Genomic DNA, 21,658 nt, shown 5'->3' with positions numbered 1-21,658 from the left:
GAGAGTAGCACAGGCTAGCTGCTCCTCCTTGCCCTTCCCAGCTATTTCAAGTGTGATTGAACCTGTTCTGCAACTTTTAACACAAGAAATCTAAACTCAGCTGTGTTGTGGCTCCCCAAACTCTTACAATAAATTTATATAGGGAAAATTGACCCTACTTTTTAGTCTTAGACTGTCTGGGCATTGTCTGTGACACTAATGAGATGCTGCTGCCACATGCTCCAGCTGTTCCCCTGAGTAAATCCCCTGCTAAGTCGAGCATGTGAAAATCCAGGAGTCAGGTCCCCTTAACAACAATTACTTCATCCCACGTTTGTGGAGGGTTCCTTGAGCTCTGGCACCCTACCCCAGCAGGGTTCTGGGGTTTCAAGGGTTGCAAGGAGGTGCCCTTGTGCTGGTGCTGGGGATGCTGGGCTGCAGCACATTCCCTGTGACCCTGGCACAGCCAGGAGAGGAGAGGAGCCAGCCAGGCTCCTGGTGTCCAGCAGGGACGTCTTCACACTGGTCTGATTTCTCAGGATGCATTTGCAGAATGTGATTTCTCCAGGTTGAAAGTTTGAGGCCAGTGGATTTTAGCTCTGGAGCATCAGCTTTGCTTGTTTCCTGTAGAAAATGCCATGAAGGACAAAGTGCCTGGTTTGGTTTCTTGGCTTTAATACATTCTTTAATCTTTCCTTTCACAGCATGGAAACAGCTCTGGCACCTCTCCAGACCCAAACCCCAGTGTTTGCCCTGTGTCTGCAGAGCCAGACCTTGGCTGGCCAGTGGGTTTGGAGGCACCAGAGGGTTTATTGGGATAAAAACTCAAAATAACTTCATTTCAGGAGCCCATAAGATTCCTCTGCAGAGAAAGGATTTATGGAATGGAGATGGGACCAGTGTGTGCCTGCCCTGAGCATCATTCCCTGCTCACCATGCAGGTGAAGGGCTGGAAAAGATGCAGTGGAAGAAATAGGTTAATCTCTCTGGGTACTGCTAAACTAAACTAAATAAATCCTAAATAAACTTGGAAATACTCAGCCTTTGCTGCTGGCACCTTTGGGATGGTTGTGTGTTAATTTATAAAGATACATCTAAATAAATGGAAATATTTATGGGATGGAAGAAAGTGGGAAATGCCCTGAGAGCCACTCGATGCCAGCTGGAATTCAGCAGTGCTGGTTGCCCATCTTCCCTAAAAACATGACATGACCAGGAGGGAAAGGTGAGGGTGGAAAAGATGGAAAGGATTGAAGGACAGAGGATGGGAAGGAAAATAGGAGGAGAATTAAACCCAAGGAAAACTAAAGGGTGAAAAAAAGCCTTTTGAGCTGTGCTTGTCTGGGTGGGATTAAACATCAGCAGAGGTGGAAGAAGAGAATGGGTGAGAGCCAAGCCATGGAGAGATGCCCTGGATGGGAGGATGCAGAGCAGGTCCAGGGGTCCGTGGGGCCGAGCAGAGGGCGGCGGGCGCTGCTGGGACCCTGCGGTGTCAGTCACGGACAGCGGGACAGGCCGGCCTGAGAGATGCTCCAGATGAGCCCAGAGCAGACTATAAACAAACACCAAATTGCCATAGAGCAGATTATAAACACCAAATCACCATAGAACAGATTATAAACAAACACCAAATCGTGATAGAACAGATTATAAACACCAAATCACGATAGAACAGAATACAAATACCAAATTGCCATAGAGCAGATTAAAGAACAAACACCAAATTGCTATAGAGCAGATTATAAACACCAAATCACCATAGAACAGATTATAAACAAACACCAAATTGTGATAGAACAGATTATAAACACCAAATTGCAACTGAACAGATTATAAACACCAAATCACGATAAAACAGATTATAAATGCCAAATCACCACAGAACAGATTATAAACCCCAAATTGCCATAGAACATAATATAAACACCAAATCACGATAGAACAGAATATAAACACCAAACAACGATAGAACAGATTATAAACAAAACACCAAATCACCACAGAACAGATTATAAACACCAGATCATGACAGAACAGTTTATAAACACCAAATCACCATAGAGCAGATTGTAAACGCCAAATCACGGTAGAACATTTATAAACCAAATCGTGACAGAAGAGATTACAAACACCAAATCGTGACAGAAGAGATTACAAACACCAAATGGTGACAGAACAGATTACAAACACAAAATCACGACAGAACAAATTGCAAACACAAAATCACGACAGAACAAATTACAAACACCAAATCGTGACAGAAGAGATTACAAACACCAAATGGTGACAGAACAGATTACAAACACAAAATCACGACAGAACAAATTACAAACACCAAATGGTGACAGAACAGATTACAAACACAAAATCACGACAGAACAAATTGCAAACACAAAATCACGACAGAACAAATTGCAAACACAAAATCACGACAGAACAAATTACAAACACCAAATCGTGACAGAAGAGATTACAAACACCAAATGGTGACAGAACAGATTACAAACACAAAATCACGACAGAACAAATTACAAACACCAAATCGTGACAGAAGAGATTACAAACACCAAATGGTGACAGAACAGATTTCAAACACCAGATCGCGACGCTGGGCAGGACAGGAGCTGCTGGAACGGCAGCTGGAGCCGCCAGGGCGGTGAGGGGGCACACGGGGCCCGGAGGGGATTTCTGCACCGCCCTGCCCAAAACCCCCGGACTCTGCTCGTGGTTCCAGGGCTGCAGGTGATGGGGAGACTCGCTCGGTGCGGCTGCTGTGCCAAAACAGAGAGCGCAGTAAAGCCAGCACAGCCTTGGCCGGGACAAACACCACTCCAAAGGCAATCCTTGCATCCCAAGGGATTTCTGCTCCTGCTCCGGGACTGTGGGAACTCAAAATGTCCCTCAGGCATTTTTGGAGGTTCTGGGCCCAGGTCAGAAGCATTTGAGACCCTGGCAGGCAGCTGGAAACAGCTGTGATTTTGGGTTTGAGCCATGGAATGATTTACCAACCTTGCAGGAAGAACAAGAAGTCACAAAAGTTTAGATATTAGAGTAGAAGTGGTCACAAAGTAAAGGGAAGAATTTTTGAGTGCTGTACAGGGGGGTTTTAACACCTGTACAGGGGGGTTTCTGTTTTGTACATGAGGGTCAGAGGTTTTAAGATGGAGGAATGTAGGCCGGTCCTGTTCCTCCTCTTCCTTCTTCCTCACCTCCATGTTCTTGGTGATGTTGGCACTCCCAGATTGGTTTAGAGCAGAAAAGCACCATTTAATATAGGTAATAGGCATTGGGAAAAACTGTAACCATGTAACACGTAATGTACCATATAACAGACAGCAGCAGCCCTGGCGGGGAGAGAAGAAGCAGTCGGGGTCAGAGAGGATGTCAGGGTGTGTGTGTGCCTCTGCCTGAGCTCTGAGCAAACCACAGCAGCCCCAGAAGAAAATCTTTGAGATAACTTGCAATAAACTGCCTTGAGACCGAACAACAGAGACTGCTGAGCCTTTCTTTGGAAGCTCGGGCTGGAGGAGAGACTTTTCCACCACACAGAGCCACCCCCGACACAGGGTGGTCTTCGACACGGGACCATCTTGGGCTGCCCCCTCACCATGGGGGTAGTAGTTATGAGTAAAAACTTTAGGGTTAAAACTAATTAAACTATTTAGTAATTGATTTTTTTGAAGTCTCTTAAGGATAGAGATTTTTTTAAATATAGTAAACTTTTTTAAAAAAGATTTGAAAGTGGTTATAGATAGGATTATGAGTTTGGATTTGGACACTGAAAGTGTGAAGATGGGGGAAGTGTAATTGAATGAGAGATTGATTATTTAGTATGAAATTTAAAGAAAGAAGTTCATGTTATATTTGGAATTTTTTTGTTGGAGTATTTTTGTAATAATAATTGAAGAAAGTGATGAGATTCATAGTTTGGATAAAGGAGATGTATAAGTAGTTATACATCTGTATAAGTAGTATATAAAGGAGGTGTATAAGTAGTTATACATCTGTAGTTATACAGTGTATACTAGTATGTATAAGAAAATAAAAAGAAGGATTTTGAAGAGATATGTGTTTTGTAGGTGATTGTATAAAGAGATGGCAAAACATGTCAAAGTTGCTTGCAATGCTCTGTAATGCTAACGCTGGCTGCGGATGCTTTGGGGTCTCTCTCCTGGCTCTCAATCCCCTCTCCCCCGTGCCGTGTTTCCCTCACATCCAGGATGGGATCTGAGGGAATTTCCTGGCTCTGCTCCTCTGCCAGGGATGCCGATGCTTTCTCCCAGGAATTGAAATCCCATTCCCCGCGTCCCCCTGGCCCAGGCTCACAGCCTCGGGAAGGGATCCTGCCCAAATTCTTCCTTTCAATAACGACAGCAAAAAATCTCCTGCCACTCCTCAGTGCATCCTTCAAAGGCGCTTTTGCCCTTTTTCTTTTTTTTTCCCCTGAAGGATTATAATAATTATGTCCTGCAAAAAGAAAAGAAATGGAGAAGAAGACAATGAAAGAAAGCAAAGCCAGCCCAGAGCCCGCAGGGAGAGGAGCAGTGGCCGGGCACAGCAGTGCCCAGCTCGTGTGCACACTGCACATCCATAGATAGATGTATTAGTGTCTGAATCTATGTGTAAACTTAAAAAATCAATTGATAGATGCTGTTTGCACCATTTATTGGTCTAAATCATATGTAATTTAAAGCTATGACATTAATACAAAACATTGACATGTGGCTCATATTTGATCTAGAAAACATACTTGTAATTATATATATTTAATATGTAAAACACACGTGTTTTGTAGCACAAATATCAGCTATTACATCTAATTAACTTGCTTCAATCCATGATATTTCAATGTTAATGTACAAATAGATATCTAAATACTGAACCACTGAGTTATAGTAATGAAAACACCCTTGTATTTTGTTGTGGTTTGGTTTGGTTTTTTTATCTTATTCACAGCCTTTTTGTGGAAAAACTCAGGGTTTTTTCTGATGCAAAATGCTTTTCCCCCCATTTTTTGTGTCAGTTAGGGCAGATCCAGCAGTCTGGCAGAGCAGGAGGATGTGGCTGCTGCTCCCTGCCCTGTGCTCAGCCAAGCTCAGCGGGGATTTCCAGGGGCCCATGCACAAACACACCTTTGGAGGTGCACACACATATATATACACACATGTGTATGTGTATATATTTATTTACATGGAATTGGTGGGATGGGCTGTGATGAGCTGCTGCTCTGGGGGTGCTGGAGCAGCAGGGCAGGGTGTCCTCTCCCTCACCTCTCTGAGTGTCCCCATGGATGCACAGCCCACTTTTACCCCAGCACCTTCCCAATTCTCCCCCAACTTTCCAGCCATCCCAAGAAGATAATTTTGATATCAAGCTAAAATTGCCACTTTTCCTGGTGCCTGTAAGTGAAGGGCTGTGCTTGCCCCTCTCAGGAATGGGATGCAGCATTCCCTCTCCCTGCTCTGTCCCTGCATGCACAGCACAGAGTTCTCTGGAGGAGCTCACTGCTGTGCTCTCATTCCCTTTGAATCTCTGTTTACCATCTCTTATCTCCTCATGGGGTTTTTTTAAACACTATTTGCAGTAAATATCCCCAACTTGTAAAAGAGTTGAGGTGGAAATTAAAAAAAAATATATATATATAGCCTGAGTTATATAAAATTAATGCACGTGTCAGCTTTCATCTAATGGCAATTAAAGCACCTCATATAAACAAATTATTAATAGAAAACCCTGGATGAAAGTTGTGTTTTCAGCGTCTCACAAGCTCTGTAACCTCACTCATGAATCCCTGATATTTCCCAACCTTTTCATATCTTCTCTTATGAAATAAAATATTCTCTTGTGAGCAGAAGGTACCTGGAAGGCCTCATCGTGCCCCTCAACCACTGCCAAGTGGAAGAAATAATATTAATGATACTTAAAACCAGCTCTGGTGCTGTGGCTGTGTGTGAGCCCACACGGAGTGAAGAGGCTGCAGCCCCTGGAGATGCTGGGGGTAAAATCCAGACCCAAAGCTGCTCCCGGGGGAATGGAAAACATCCAGGAGGTTTTGGGTTCATACTGGGCACCCAGATGTTCTTGGGGTGGGTTTAAAAATCATTTTTACTTCTAAATGCCTCAGTGGGACAAGGATTATCCACTTCAGCAGCCACCCTTGTCCAGCTCATGGGAACATCTCCCCTGTTGGGTTCCAGGGCCTGGGCTCAGCCTTTGCTCAAGGTGCATCAAACACTTAAAAATAATTCCCAGCATGAACCTTTGCCTCTCCAGCCCCTCTGGAGGGGTGGCAGCATCTTAAAAAGCTGCTGAGAACCATGAGCAGCCATCAGGAGAGACCTGGCAAAACACAACAACAAATCCCTTTTCTTTTTAAACTGGTTTATTCTACACAAATCTTTTAAACAACATTCATAAAACATTAATTACAAACATGTGCTAATATGGGGTAAGTTTCTTCCTTTTTTTTTTTTTTTTTTTTTTTACTTCCAACAATCAGAGATTCACATTTTGAAAGGATAGGCATACTTTTAAGAGACACATTCACTTTACTTCCAGATACAAAATTTTGAGGGGTTATAAATCACTTACAAGGAGCAGATGTCAAAAAAAAAAAAAAAAAAACCAAAAGAAAAAAGCAATAATTTTAAGCTTCAGGGTCTGATTTCAGCATTGAATTGAGCAGCTGCTTTTAGACCATTGGCTCTGCTGCTCTGCCCAGGGTGCCCAGCAGGCCTGGGCACCTCCCAGGACCAATTTCAGAGCCACACACGGCTCCTGCTGCTCAAGAGCCTGGAGCACAGCAATAAAAAATAGGATTGCAAAGCTACCAACGGTGCTGCAGCCTTTTATTGAGTCTTTCTAGTGCGTACAGACACGGAGAGGGTGCATCCCACCCCAAAAACCCATGGGCAGCCTGTTTTCCATCAACAACAGAGCAAATGCCAGCTGTGACAGGGCCTGGCTTTGGAATCTGCTGAGCAGGGTGATGGCAGCAACCTCGGAGGTCCTGCTTCAAAAACAATCACCCAAAACGGCCAAAATTGAAGCCTCCGCCCCGGTGCTCTCATGTGGAGCCAGCTCCAAAATCCACCCATCCGAAAGCAAATATTTGGCTTCATCCTGCTGGATCTCAGGGCAGGGCAGGGGGAGCAGGGTAATTTCCTAATTGCCCTCAGTCTCCCCAGAAAAATCCTGCCTCTGGCTCTAACGGGTTTAAATGGCTGAAACAGGATATGCTGGGAAAGTTCAGGCCTGGGGAAGTGGAGTTCTTTCCCGAAAGGATCGGGTGGAACGCCAAATCCCAGCTGGGTTCAGGCAGCTTGGCCATCGCCCACCTGGAGGGGAGCATCACCTCAGTGCAGGAACCTGCTCCAGTAAACAACTCATCTCACACACCACGATAAAAATCTACAAAAAGGCCAAAAAAAGAGCTGAACTTCTCGGTGAAACAGCCCCTAAGTCTCGTCTCTAAAGCTACAGGAGGGGCTGTGCTTGCAGGGCTGGGTGGAGGTGGGTGCAGGGAGAGCCTTGGGGAGCAGGGTACAAAAAGAGGAGAAGCTTTGGAGGGTCCTCCAAAGCCACCTTTTGCAGGAAACAGGAGGGATTTTGTGTCTTTTCTTGGCTGGGAAGGTGGATCCCAGCCCTGTAGGGTTTCACCACCACAGTTCATGGGAAAAGGGGACGTGGGGACACTCGCAGGGTCTGGCCTCGAGGGGGGCACCGAGGGCACGGCAAAATATTTGCAAAAATAAAACTACAAAGCCCCCCCGACAGGGGCTGTGCCAGTGGTCCCACCAAAGCTCAGTGATGACCTCTCTGTCACCAGAGCTTGAGTCCACAGAGTGGCCGTGCCAGGCAGATAAAGGACCTGGAGCAATGGCACAGGGTCACCAGTGAAGACCAAAGACCTTTCAGAGCTCCATCCACCTCTGCGTTTGCTTTCCTGCCAAGGGCTCTCAAAAAGAAATAAAACAGCTTTATTTTGGTTTGTTACTTGCCCACGGAGCCCCTCTCTGTGCCAGTTCCCTGCCTGGCATTACTCAGAGCACCTTGAAGCAGGATTTAAGGAGCACTTGTCAATCACATCATCATTGTCCCCAAAGGTTACAAGGGTGGCTTCTAAGCACCCAAAAGAGCTCAAGTCCACATTGGGTGGCATAAAGGTGGAGGGAGGAGGCTGCTCTGCTCGCCTTGGCTTTCAAAGCCATTCCAATTTTCTGCTTCCAGCAGAAAGGAGGAGCAGACTATACCAGCTTGGAAATAATTGAAACTAAAATAATCAAGACCCCAAACAAAAGTACACAAAAGCCAGGAATGGTTTGCAGTGAAGAATGGAGAGACAGCAAAAGTCTCAGCTGGATCTGTCCCCCTGCATTCAGAGGATTTGATCCGAGTTCACCTTTGCCCAGGTGAGGATTATGTGGCCACTTACAGATGCAAGTGTCAGGCAGGGTTCAAATCCAGAGCAGGTGAGATCCTCAGCACCAAATCAGGCTGCCCAGAGCAAATTGCTCCTGGCCCCCACGTACCAGAGAGAGCCTCTGCTGCCATGCAGAACGTTCCCATGGCACTGCCAGGGAAGGAAGGGCAGGAATGTCCTCGCCCAGCTGCTGGCCACCACCCTGCTGGCTCCTCCAGGCAGCTCAGCCTGGGGGGTGATGAAGCTCTTTGAGTGGCAGCCCCAAAGCACCACCGTGGTGGGAGGCAGAGCCAAAACCTCCTGAAATTGGGGGTCTGCAAACCCCACGGTACCACAGCAGACCTGCCAGAAGCCCTCTGCTTGGCTGGCAATTAGGATGTGGCCTTCCCACAGCTCCCACAGCAGAGGAATGTTAGGAAACCTCAACCCCAGCTGGAGGGAGGCCAGAATTTGATAAATTTAAGCTCTGTGACTTCGAAACTTGTGTTTGCCTGGCTGCAGGACCTCAGGGCAGGGCAAGCTGCAGTGAAGCAGCTCCTGCACATTGTTCCAAAACTGAAAAAAGCACTAAGCCATGAATCATGGCACTTCCCAGTCGGCTCCCAAAGCCCTGCTACCTTTCCCATCACAAACACAACCATCCTGGGAGCCCTTCCAGCTCAGCTGTCCCACTCCACCCCTCAGCCAGAGCCAGAGGAGTTAAACCCGATGCCTCACTCTGCAGTAGAATAATAATAAAAGAGAAAAGGAAAAAAAAAAAAAAAGAGAGAGAGAGAGAGAAGAAGTAAAGACAACAAGTTGGTTTTGAACACCCTTAAGGTAAAGATTTAAGAGGCAGCCCCAGCCCAGCCCCGAGCAGGCGCTGCTGGGACATGTCCTGTGCTCACTGCACGCTTACATAAGGCTCTGCAGCTCTGCAAACACCCCGGCCACGGGGTGAAGTGGGGCCTTGCCCGCTCCCTTCCACCCCTTTCCCACCCAAGGGGCTCAGCCCACTCCCCTTCCCTTGCTGGCTCCCAAAGCTGGCTGAGCCTGAGTGCTGGGCTCCCCCTTCCCTTCCCCTCCCTGCCCAGAGCAAGGGAGAGGGGCAGGAATCACAGCCTGGCACTCCCAGGGGAGGGAGAAGTTGGGTTTTTAATTAGAAAATGAGTAGAAGGCAGCCCCTAGGAGATGTGGATGTGCTGGGCTAGGACAAGATGACCCTGATGGAACAGGGGGAGCTTTGGGATGAAGCTTTTGCAGTAGTTAGGGACCCATTTGGCGTCACATCACCAGATCACCAGAGGCTGAGCAGATGTCTTGAGAGCAGTGCAACCCCTCCCTGTTCACAATCCCACCTCTCACATGCAGAAATTCTTGCAAATCATCTGGTGTTCAAAAGGGCCAAAGTAGGCTCACAGCAGTTGCAGCAGCAACCTGACAAACAAGCCCCAAACACTCCCTGTATGTTGACACTGCTCCAACCTTTGCCCTTCCCATTCCCATCTGTGTTTGCTGATGAGGAGACCTTTCATGGCTGTTGTCCAAACCTGCAGAATTTGTCCTTGTGTCCACCAAGGGCAGGATTTTGACCAGACAAAGACACTGAGTGAGGTTTTGGGAGGCTGCTAGTCGACATGAGTCTGGGATAGGATGAGGGATGGCTTCCTCTGAGCAAGCTGAGGAGGCCAAGAAAGCACCTCATCACTCCACATCTCCTAGAGGGTGAATAATAAAAGCCATGGGGAAAGATCAAAACGTAGGAGGGGACAGATGTGGGTACCAGCACCCCTCCTGGGCTGACACAGCTGCTCTTATGCCACTGCAGTGCTAAGCACCCCTTGCACTGAATGTAGGCTCCTCCCAGGGTCTTTGCAGGCCTATGAAGCAGTTAAGGCAAATGGAATTCTGTAGAAATTTGGGATTTGAACCATAAATCACCTTAGGAACCAGGGAGGCTTTGCCAAACAAAGTCTGGGTGCAGCTGCTCCCTAAGCCCAGATGGGGTTTGGAGACAGCTCTGCTCATGCTCTGCTTGCTCTGAAGAAGCTACTTCTGGAATTTAAATCTCTCATAATCTCTCCTTTGGGGGGCATTAAGGTCCAAAATATGAACTTCACCAAACTCCAGCGTGAATTAATGTCCCAAAACTCACAGAAGGAGTTACGATGAGTTTTATATTTCCTTCAGTTGTCAGAGGGCTTTGAAGCCACCCCACTTGCAAGGCTCCCACCCAAAAAGCACCAGATTAACACCCTGCCCTAGGCTAAGTCTGGCAGATCCCAGCTGGAGCCAGGGTTAAGTGGTTCAAGCCCTGCCTCCTCCTGCAGCTTCATCTGCCTCCCGTGGCTCCCAAAACTCAGCGATGGCTCAGCAGAGCCACAGCAGAGGATGCAATATAGGCCATGAAGGGTAAGAACAGTCATGGAAAAGTGTATCCAAGAAAGAGACAAGTATCTCATTTTATATCATAAACAGACACGTCACAACACACCAGGTAATTTTCCAGCTCGTACGGGGACAGAAGGGCCACGAGAACACAAGACCTTACAATGCATCAGCCAACAGGGGTTAAAAACAGGGCCAGAGGGACATGCAGGGTCCTGAGCCTATTATGTACAAAAGTCCCACTGCTGCCTGTGGGAGGGGCCTCCATTGAGCCCAGATTTCCACAGCAAAAACATGTCCTGGTGTTACAAACCCCCACACTCACCCGGAGACCAAGGGATGATTCCCACAACACACGTCCCTCTTCAGACATCTCAGACTTTTAGTGTCAGGTGAACAAAATGAAAATCTGATGAAGGATGGGTTTGCAGTCAGGGTAAATGTGAGTTTTGTTTCTTGCTCTCTCCCAGGAGAAGGTACCCCAGTCCCATCTGGCTCCTTGTTCACACAGGGACCGACCAGGGCAGGAGAACTTCCCTTCTCACTCATTAGCCACGCTCATTAGCAATCCCTGGAGATGATCATAGAATCATGGAATAGTTTGGGTTGGAATGGACCTTAAAGCTCATCTCATTCCAGTCCCTTGCCATGGGCAGGGACACCTTCCAGTACCCCAGGTCGCTCCCAGCCCTGCCCAACCTGGCCTGGAGCACTTCCAGGGATGGGGCAGTCACAGCTTCTCTGCGCAATTTGAATTTCTGCAATTTTCTGTGGGCAGTGATGGATTCCTGCCCGAGCTGGGGTTGAGCTGTGCTGCCACTCAGTGTGGTGGGTACCCACTGGCTGCGTGATTTCCTTGCACTGTCTCGCTCTCCTCCCAGATCAGCACTGACCCTGCACCAGCTCAGTGACAACACACGGGCTACAAGTTAAACGCTACTGGGGCTGTCAAACCCTTTGGAAAACTGGGATTCCCCACCAATACTGACTCATGCTTATTGCTGCATAATACACAACTGGCCCCCAAAACCAGCAGAGGCACCCTGTGCCCTGGGCCAGCAGCATCCCCATACCCATGGGTACCCCTGAGCCCAGCAGGGAAGCCACCTCCCAGCACGGAGCTGACCCATGACACAAAGCTCTGTCCCAACCCTGTGTGCCTCAAAGCCACCAAAGCGCCCATTTTGGTGGCAATCCCATGGATTTGGCCTCACTGTGGGCACTGTGGGCTGTGCAAGGAGCTGCCCCTGTCTTCTGCAGCTCAAAAGCCCAATCCTCAATTGCTGGGTGGGAAAATGGAGGTGGAAAGCGGCCAAGGGACCTGCTGGTCTCATCCACGCGTTTTTAAGGCATATTTTGCAGGAAGGGTGTGCTCCCGCGTGACTCCGATGGCTGGAGCCAGCTGAGCTCCCTGTCATCCCAGCTGCAGCTCCCTGGGGGTGTGGGAGAGCAGCGGGAAAGGAGGAAAGAGGAAGATGAAAGCGGGACTCGCTGACATTTATTTGGTTTGTGCATCAGACTAAAGCAGCGTTTCCTCCTTTGGATCTCTGGCTCCAGAACAGCCCCAGGTGCTGGTCGGGGAGGAGGCTGTCTCACTTGGATGTGACACCCAAGTGACACTGGAGGAGGAGGAGGATGGACAGCTGCAAGGTTCAACAAGTTCCATCCGTGGCCTGCTTGGAAAAGGCATTTATTAGCTGTAAACCTCTGTTGTGACGTATAGAAACCCGGGAGAGGAGCAGGAGCTCAATCAAGTTTGAATCCTGGTGAGAGTTCTCCTTATAAAACTGGTTGGGGGAGGGGGGGAAAAAAAAAAGGTGGCTTTGAAATCAAAACTGTCCCACAAAAAAAAAAAAAAAAAAAAAAAAGAGCATTTCTGCTAGTTAAAAGCCTTTAACTAGAAGAAATATTTGTGTTTTCTCCTTTACAAACGTAGTGCATCTGCGATCACTGGGAATTTTGGTCCGTCTGGGGAAGGGCCTGTGCTGGGGCTACGGAGAGGCTGCTGGTGTCCCGGGAGAGCCGGGAGCGGCGTCACATGTGTGCTTCGGAGGCTGGGCAGCCCGGCAGCAGCTCCCCGTTCACCACCGCCTCCGACACCAGCATCTTGTCTTTGCCAGAATCCAGGCGCTGCTTCTTCAGCATCCTCTGGTGCACCAGCGGCACCACGGAGAGCACCAGGCCGCCGATGATGGGCGGCACGCCGGCGAAGTAAAAGGCCGCGTCGTAATTCCCAAAATAATCGTTGAGGTATCCTGGAAGAGAAGAGAGGTGATGACGTTGGAGCCTCGTCAGTCTAATGAGCTCGTTAGTCTAATGACTTGCTTGTTCCCTCCTTCGAGTGCAGCATGCGTCACCCGCCAGATTTGGGGAGATTTGGGTTTTTAAGATAATCTTTTTTTTCCGTTTGCATTTCTTGGATTTTTTTTACGGCCTGGATTAAAGGATGTGTGCAGCCAACACTGTGTACCAAGGGAGTGCAGAAGGAAAGGCTCAAACATCCCTCCTGTTTCTCCAGGACACAACTGTCCACATCGCAGACAATCCCAAATGCAAGCTGAGAGGTATTAAACCAAACACCTCTTCCCAGAGGCTTGCCAGCCAGGAGGCAATGGGGAAAGTGGGCAGGGGCTGCTCCTCTGCTGCTTGTCTCCATTTGGAAGCCCTGCCCTTTGGATGTTTTATCTACAGCTGTGAAATACACGCTGCCAGTTACAAACAATAGCCAAGCCTTTAAAACCCCACAAGGTTCTACATTTGTCTGACAAGTTCCAACATGGCCAGGCATTCTTGGAGAGTAACACATGGCCATTGATCAGCGCTGGAAAATCCCGCTGAGTGCCTCCTGTGTGGATGCTTCCCTGGGGATTAGGCTGATGCAAAGGGCTGCTTCACCCAGCAAGCCCCACTCGGGGGGTCCTGGTGCAGAACCCTCCCAGTGAGAGGTCTGTGATCCCCATGCTCCGTCCCGAGGGCGTTGAAGTGAACTTTGCTGCCGGAAGCAGAGAGATCGGAGCTGCTTATCCAGCTTTGGCTTAGTGCTGCTGATGCAGAGGTCCTGCTGCTCAGGGGCAGCTCTGGCAAAGCGCTCGCTGTTAAGGACGTTGGGGTTATTTCTGTGCTGGAACACAGATCCAGGTCTTTTAGAGACTCAGGTGTCTCCACCTCAATCAATTCCATCTAAAAGAACTTCTAGAAAATTATTATCTGCCAATTTTTAGCTGAACTACAAATAGAAATAATTTAATGTGACCTTGGCTCACCGTTTCCCCAATCATCAGCCTTGAGAAAAGCCCTGAGATACCACAGGACGTAGCATGGAGTGATGCCACCCCCATTCTTCAACCTGCACATGATCTGAGAAACCAGAAAACTCAAACCAGCGCTTCTGGTCTCACCCCAAAACACCACCATGGGTGAAAGCACCACCACCACGTCCCTCCCAGCCGCTGGGTCCTGGCCCAGCCCCGTGGCGTTACCAACCTGCAATGGGCGTGCCCGCGGTCATGGGCACGGCCATCAGCCCCATGAGGTACCCTATGGCCTGGGACGCCTGCATGGGCCCCACCAGCTCGAAGGCGATGGGGGCCATGATGGTGGTGAATAAGCCGTCACAGAGGCCAAGGAAGAGGCAGATGATGATGACGCCCTCGAAGCCTCGGCACTGCGGGATCATCATGCACAGGAGGCCCAACAGCATGAAGGATGCAACCTGGGGGAACAGACATGGGTATGAGAGTGGAAATGGGCAGCAGGAAGAGTCATGGAGATGACACTGAACAGGTCAATGTCACTGTTCCCTCCCCTGGACCCAGCAAAGCCATCCAGTTGCTGCTCCTGTCTCAGAGAGGCCCTTAAGAATAACCTTTTAAGAAGGGTTAAGAAGGATTAACTGCTGGATTAGCTGCTAGATTTCAGCAGTTTGTTCTTCAAAATCCAAAAGGAGGTTAAAGGGTGTCAGTAGTTTGGGAAGAGTGGCTCCCATGGAGTTTGATTGCTGAACAGACACCGATCCCCGGGGTCAAGTGTGTAACTCCTCTTACACATTTCTGTAGTCAATTTTCTTCCCTCATAGCAGACGGTGGTTGGTAAACGCTTTGTCATTGAGAGTTATTAAGCAGAGTGAGGACACCAATATAGAGGTACCATCCCTGCCCCGTGGGGGCTGGCCAGCACCTCCATGGAGGGCTGGACACACTGTACCTGCAGGTAAATCTTCTTCAGCCCAGGAATGCAGTCGCCAATCCGGCCTGAAACCAAACGCCCCAGCCCCGACATGGCCCCGAGGCAAACCAGGAGGATCCAGTCCTTTTTGGTTTCCTGAAATTTCTTCTCCACATATTTGACCTAGGATGGATGGAAGGACACAAGGACATGAAGCTGCAGTACATTGATTCCTCTCATCTCCCCAAAAGGGATGAGATTTCCTGCGGAGGGCTCATGGATTTGGGCTGGTTGTGTGACCCTCGTGTCCACACACACTGACCTGCACCCTCCACCCACCCCAAACCCAGCAGGCTCATCCTCTCCTGGCACCAGTGCTGGTCCTTAGGAGCACTGGGAAGTGACCCTGGCACAGAGAGGACACACAAAACCACATCCATCACAATTCCTGTTTACAGGATGTGCAGCAGCTCCTTGGCTTCAGTGCTTTCGGTGCCTCTGCACCTACTGCCCATGCCCACCTTCCCACCTCCTCCTCACTCTGGGCAAAGGGACCTCCCTCCCCTTCCAGCCCCAGCCGTGGCTCTTACCAGGTTCATGTAAGGTACGAGGTATCCCAGGACAGCAGTGGCGATCCCAAAGGCCCAAATCCGATAGGTCTTTCTCCGGAAAACCCTCAGGTTGAAATACTTGCGGGTCTGGGCCCAGCACTGCTGCCTCATGCTCCGGCTGCCCAGCTTGTCGCGCCCGTCGTGCTGAGGGTCACAAGAAGGCGTCAGGATGGGCCGGTAGGTCATGGACAAGAAGATCTGGATGAGCATTAAGGCACTGAGTACTTGGAAAGTGTGTGCCAGCCCGATGGCATCCCCGACCATCTTCAGGAAGAAGGGGAGCGGCACGGAGATGAGGCAGCTGCCCCCGGCCACGATGCCGTTGGCCAGGCCCAGGCGGCGCTTGAAGTAGTGACCGAGGATGACCAGCGAGGGCTGGAAGGCGAAGGAGCTGCCACAGCCAAAGAGGATCCCATATGTGAAATAACGCACTTCCAGGGACCTGGAATAGCACACATGGGAGTGGGGATGTCAGGCAGAGGTGAGGAGGCCTCCTCCCCCACGGTGCTGCAGGGTCTCACGTGCCACGGGTGCTGCCCAGACAGTCTGACCTCGAGGAGCTTATCCCCTCACCAAAACCAGGATAATCCCCACCTTACAGCTGGCACACGAAATCTTCAGCAAAATGAAGTGGAGCTGGGAAGTGCTTTCTGCCACCAGGAGAAGGCAGCAGCCAACCTGGCCTCCTTGGGAAGCTGACTTTACTTCAGTGGTTATTAAATTACAGCAAACAAGATTTTCTAAGGTAGGGATGGTGGGATATTTTTAGCTAGAATTCCTTTTAATTTTTCCACTGAAAGTACTAACTGAAAACATTCTCCACCCAGTGTTTGGAAGCAGAAGGCACCAGCCCTGCTGGTTATTAGGCACGCAGGAAGGAAATGTGGTGTTTCTGCCCAGGCTCCAGGCTGGTTAATTAAGTTCTTCTTCTTTAAGCTCCTCTGGGAGCTTTAATTAGACAGCTAATAGATCTTATTTGTACCTTACATTGGTGGCTGCACTGGAAGAGGGAGTGAAGTGGCTACTCTACCAAGCAGATGGAGAGTTCTAAAAGCCCCTGGAAGGTGCTGCCTCCCAATTTCCAGCCCAATTTTCCCAACAGAGGCAGCTGACAAAGGAGCCTGGATTTAGGCAGCACAAACAACAGTTGTGTTTCTCTCCAGAAAGAATGGAAGAATTCTTTTCTCCATTCCCATGCAATACATCCAGCTGCAAAGGTCTGCCATGGGATACTGCCTGGGAGCAAAGTGCAAGGAAAGCCTTTGGGCAGCTCAGGGTGTTGTACAAGCAGGGTCTGTACTCCAACCCTTGGAGCAAGACTGAGAGTTCTGCTCCCAAGGCAAGTGAGGAGACAGCAGCCCACATCTACCAGAGCAGCTGGAAGTTGGGAAACCTTTACAAGCACTTCATGCCTTCCATTACACGCTCATCCCTCCAGCCTGCCAAGCAGAAAGCAGAACACGGTTGCGGTGCCTGATGGCGCCGAGACAAATGACTGTCATGAAAGGCAATTTCCATCCACTCCAGAACAAAACCACATCAGAAGCCCCCTCCGTGGGAGCCAGGCAAGCAGCTGGGCCTTGTGGGCCGTGCCCGACCTCCCACGCACCAGCCCTGGCCTGGTCACAGCAGCCCTGGTGCCGCGGCTGAGCTGACGTGTCGGATAAGTGGAGACAAATGCCACAGCTCACATCTGCTCCCCAGCGATGCTCAGACACCCCTGCATGAGCAGGGGCTCCTTTCAGCCATGCTTCTTGAAGAGCCAGGATTTCCCAGCCTGCTTACTGGGAATCAGCCAGCGGCTGTCCGGTGGGAAGGGCGGCATCGTCCCCTCGGTTGTGAGGCTGCCAGTGGATAATGGTTTCTCCTGGGACAAGGAGGTCTCCCTCCATCGGCTTCCTCTTGCTTCCAGCTCTCAGAGGGACAGCCCTGGTTCATCCTTGCTGGCAGGAGTTTGGGGGATTCCTCAGTGCAGGAGTAACTGGGCAGAAATTGTGGAGGGGAAGGAGAAGCAGATGAAAAGGGACCCAATCCTCCCTACAGAACACTTAGTGCAGAGGAGGAGGGCTGGGAGGACACTTGGGGGCATGTGAAGACAGCCCTGCTGAGCTGGCCATCATCTCCCATTCCTCATGCTAAACCAACCCACTTAAACTGGAGGGAAGCTAAAGTCTCAACTGGGATTCCTCTTTTCTTGAGATCACACAAGGTCTCTGGTGTCTTGAGCTAGTTATGAGTGCAGGAGACACCTCAGAGCAAGGCAGCAAAGAGGAAGAGCCTCACATTGACCCCATCCAGCCTTCTCCAGAGCTTTGCTTTTCAGCACATTTGGTTTCTTTAGTGGTTTCCATGCAAAATTCCCAATATTTTGAGACAAGAGGCACTGAGCTGGGCGTTGGGGTCTTGCCACACAGTCTTGGTGCTCAGAGGGTTTTTGGAGCAGCTCAGTGCAGCGCTGGGAAGTGCTGCTCCTCCCTTTGGACAAAATAAACGCATTTTAGAGAAACTAGGAGATAAAGGGAGGGTAAGCCTTGATCCAGCTCTGCCTGAGCCCACCAAAGCCAGGCTGCATCCCTTTGCCCCAGTACTTGTATCACAGGGGAATGATCTCCAGCTGCAGTGGAGGCACTTGGCAGGAGGGACCAAAAAAAAGCTTCTCCATTGTTCTGGGAGAGCTGGAGCCACAAGCCCCGAATTTCAGGAGCAGCCTTCACCATCCGGATGGAGCGCTGCCAAGTCCCGCAGCTCCCTGCTCTTCCTCCGGCCCCGCTCGCTCGGCTCTGCCGTCGCAGCTCCCCTCGCTCTGCTCCAGCTGCAAAGGGGCTCCTTTCTCCCTTAAAAGGCAGCCAGAGGAATGTGGTCCGAGAGTGAGAGGCAGGAAATGGGGATTTCAGTCCTGTAGCTCTCCTGGAAATGATATTCCTCTCTGCCTGTACTGTTTGATTTTTATTTGTTTTTGAAGCCCGACACAACAAGCCCCTGGCAGCGGTGTGGTCCCATGAGCCCTTTTTTCTCTGTACAAACATTTTACAAAAGAGGGGGCAAAAAAGTCCAAGCTGTGCTGATTGGAAGGAAAGCAGGATTACATGGGAAGCTCCTGTGATCTGCATGCCAGGGCACAGCTCTCCCCAAAACCCACTGCACTTTTTGCCATTACCTTTGGAAACACAAAGGGTGGCACCTGAGGAGGAAGCTGCAGATGCCACTGCCCAAAATGGTTTTAGCAACCCAAAAACCCCTTCTGCAATTGGCCACAGTCCTGGGGTGTTTGCCTGGCAATCAGAACTGATCCCCACTCCCAGCATCATGGGGGGATCCCACAGATGAGGACTCAGGGATCCAGTGAAACAGGGCTGGGACGAGCACAAGGGTCTCCTGATCAGGAGGAGCACGCATGGGCAAGTCGCCCTCTGGAAAACTGGTGTGTATTTGCTTTAAAAACCCACTCCTTGAAGCATTTTAATTAAAACAATATTGATTTTAACTGAAATCCAACCCAAAGCAATGTTTTTATTCAGAAAAAGTGAGGCAAATGCTGCTTTGGAGGTGTCTCCATGGAGCCTCTGAGACTGTGAATAATAAGTGTCACATAAATTACCCCCAGAGGTGACTTCTTTTTGCTTCCACAACGATGCCAACCCTGATTTCTGGGCTGGAAAGACACACAAGGTACATCTGCCATTGGCCAGTGCCTGCCAGCAGAAATTCATGGCATGGGATCAGGCATGGAAACCAAGGAGCAGCAGTGGCCCTGCGCTGCCGCAGACACACGAGCCAGGGCAGGGACACCACAAACTGCTCCAAAGCCTGTCTGCCTCCCCTTTCCTGTCTGCCCTGCACAGAAACTCCCTCTTAGTTGTAATCCACCAAATATTATTTTAAGCATGAATTTACTTTCAGCAGCAAATGTGAAAATGGTTGCACAGGAGAATGGTTTTCTCTGTGAGTGCCTCTCTGGAGCTGTCTGTGAGAGACACACCAACCTCTCCTGCTGTTTTAAAGATCAAATGAGCGCTGAAATCCCAGAAAATACTGTCCCTTGCTTGGGTAAAATTTGTTCTCTTTTTACCTGATGACACAAGGTTCAATTTGGAGGGGAACAGGCTGAGCACACGTGGTGTGCAGGGATGCCAGGACATCTCTCATGTGGATGGGAACCACCTGCTTTGCCCCCAGAGGCAGCAGCAGTGTGTTGGCAGGGGCTTGCAGGGAACAGGGAGGAAGAGGAGCTCTCCAAGGAGCTGGGTGTGCCCTCCACAGCCTTACTTGGTGAAGGAGCTGGAGAGGAGCCCGATGAAGGCGATGGTAGCTCCCATGGCCGCTGTGGTCCTGCAGCCGATCCGGTCGGTGAAGATGCTGACGATGGGGGAGCAGAAAAAAATCATTCCCATGGCCAGGGAGCCAACCCATGCTGGGGAGAGAGAGGAGAAAGGTGATGGTCAGGGTGGGACATCCAACAGGGACCAAGTGCAGCTTTGGAGGTGTCTTGGCAGAGAGGCAGCCCCATCACACCGTTAATTAGCCGTGCTTAGTGCTGTTAATTAACAGTGCAGCTCATAAATGGCACAGAGACCTGGTGGCACCGTGGATGGGGCACGATGATGGAGTATGGACAGGTTTTCCTTGTATTCCTCTCTGCTGGGTTACTGTGTCCCAGGGAAGGTGCCAAATTTCAATGCCCTTTCCAAAAAACCTTGGCTGCATGTGGGAAGATGCCCCAGTGACAGCATTTCCAGCAGGAATCTTCACAGCCAAAAGCCCCTGAGCTCCTCCAAGCCCTTGGCTCCCCAGCTTTGGCAAGGGAGAGGTTCCTGTCTGTCGGAATCTGAGGTATTGATGATCCCGAGATTGTAGAAAGTCTCTGTCTCTCAGCCCCGCTGCCAAAGCAGAAGCCATAATTGGTCTGTGCTGGTTTCCAGGTTGTTTATTCTGTTTATCTCTCACATGTTCTGCTGCCCTGCCCAGCTCTGTCCTGCAGGGCAGCGTGTGGGGCTCTGCCCTCAGTGGGATGTGACAAACATTAAATACCAGAAACTCCCTGGGCTGCATTTACAAGAACGTGCCAATATCTGTCACCTACGTTGGACAGTGTGTCCCCAGCCTGAACCAACAGAAAAATGCCAACACCACAGTGAGACATGGAGGGCATGAAGAAGGAGAAAAAGGACAAGACACACCCAATTTCCTGCATCTTGTCCCCTTTGGACCCCTTATCTAGAATCCTAAAATTTTACTTTTGCACCCGTGCCACACTTAATTATTACTGATATCAAACACTCAGAGCTTGTAATTGATCCTGTGCGATTGAAAACTCTTTTCCATGGACAGAGATCCCAGCCAGTGTCTCTGGGGGCTCTGTCCAGGGGGGTTCCTGACCCCTGCCAGGGTCCCAGACCTGCCAGGGCAGCCAGAGGGATGCCCTGGATCCCGACACCTGTCCTGAGCTAGAGTCCTGAATTCCCAGGGAGCACACTCACCTACTCCTCCCTCACTCCCAGACTCAGCACTCCTTGCCTCTTCCTCTCCTCACATTCAGTAAGGATTTCTCATTGCAGGTGAGCTGATGGAGACACGTGTTTATCCCAGGTTCAATTCCACCCCTGATTTTGCCAGGCAATGCCCAAGTGGGACCATCATGCACTGTCTCCTTCCAGCCCACTCTGGAGAAAACCACTGTTTGTCTGGTTTTTTCCCTCAGAAATGTTAATTATTCACAGGTTTTTTCTTCAGCCCATCCTAGAATCGTTAAGGTTAGAAAAGCTTTTTAAGATCCACAAGTCCAACCATTCCCCCAGCACTGCCAAGCCCAGCACTAACCATGTTCCCAAGTGCCACATCCACATGGTTTTTAATTCCCTCCAGGGACAATGATTCCATCACCGCCCTGAGGAGCCTGTGCCAGGGCTTGACCAGCCTTTTAGTGAAGAAATTTTTCCTTATATCAAACCTAAACCTCTCCTGGCACAACTTGAGGCCATTTCCTTTTGCCCACCGTCTTCTCCCTGCCCTCCACCTTCTCCTTTTAATGGTTTATGTGACTATTTTGGGGAGGAAATGCAGGATTTCAAGAAAAGCAATGTGGTAAGAACAAGAATTTCAGTTCTAACAGCTCTGA

General features: G+C 49.7%; 1 protein-coding gene across 1 annotated transcript in view; it reads right to left on the bottom strand.

Moving 5' to 3' along the window:
• Positions 1–10,817: 10,817 nt before the first annotated feature.
• Positions 10,818–21,658, bottom strand: part of SLC16A2 (solute carrier family 16 member 2) — a 36,976-nt gene continuing 26,135 nt past the window's right edge. The window contains exons 2-6 of the mRNA XM_021525283.4: positions 19,810–19,954; positions 15,523–15,985; positions 14,972–15,115; positions 14,252–14,480; positions 10,818–13,023 (exon numbers count right to left, since the gene is read on the bottom strand). Coding sequence (XP_021380958.3) covers positions 12,803–13,023; positions 14,252–14,480; positions 14,972–15,115; positions 15,523–15,985; positions 19,810–19,954 — 1,202 coding nt within the window. The 3' untranslated portion in view covers positions 10,818–12,802. The remainder of the gene's footprint in view (positions 13,024–14,251; positions 14,481–14,971; positions 15,116–15,522; positions 15,986–19,809; positions 19,955–21,658) is intronic.

Source organism: Lonchura striata, chromosome 4A (assembly GCF_050655825.1).
Source record: "Lonchura striata isolate lonStrDom1 chromosome 4A, ASM5065582v1, whole genome shotgun sequence".
NCBI lineage: Eukaryota > Metazoa > Chordata > Aves > Passeriformes > Estrildidae > Lonchura > Lonchura striata.
This window is presented reverse-complemented; position numbering and strand designations above follow the sequence as displayed.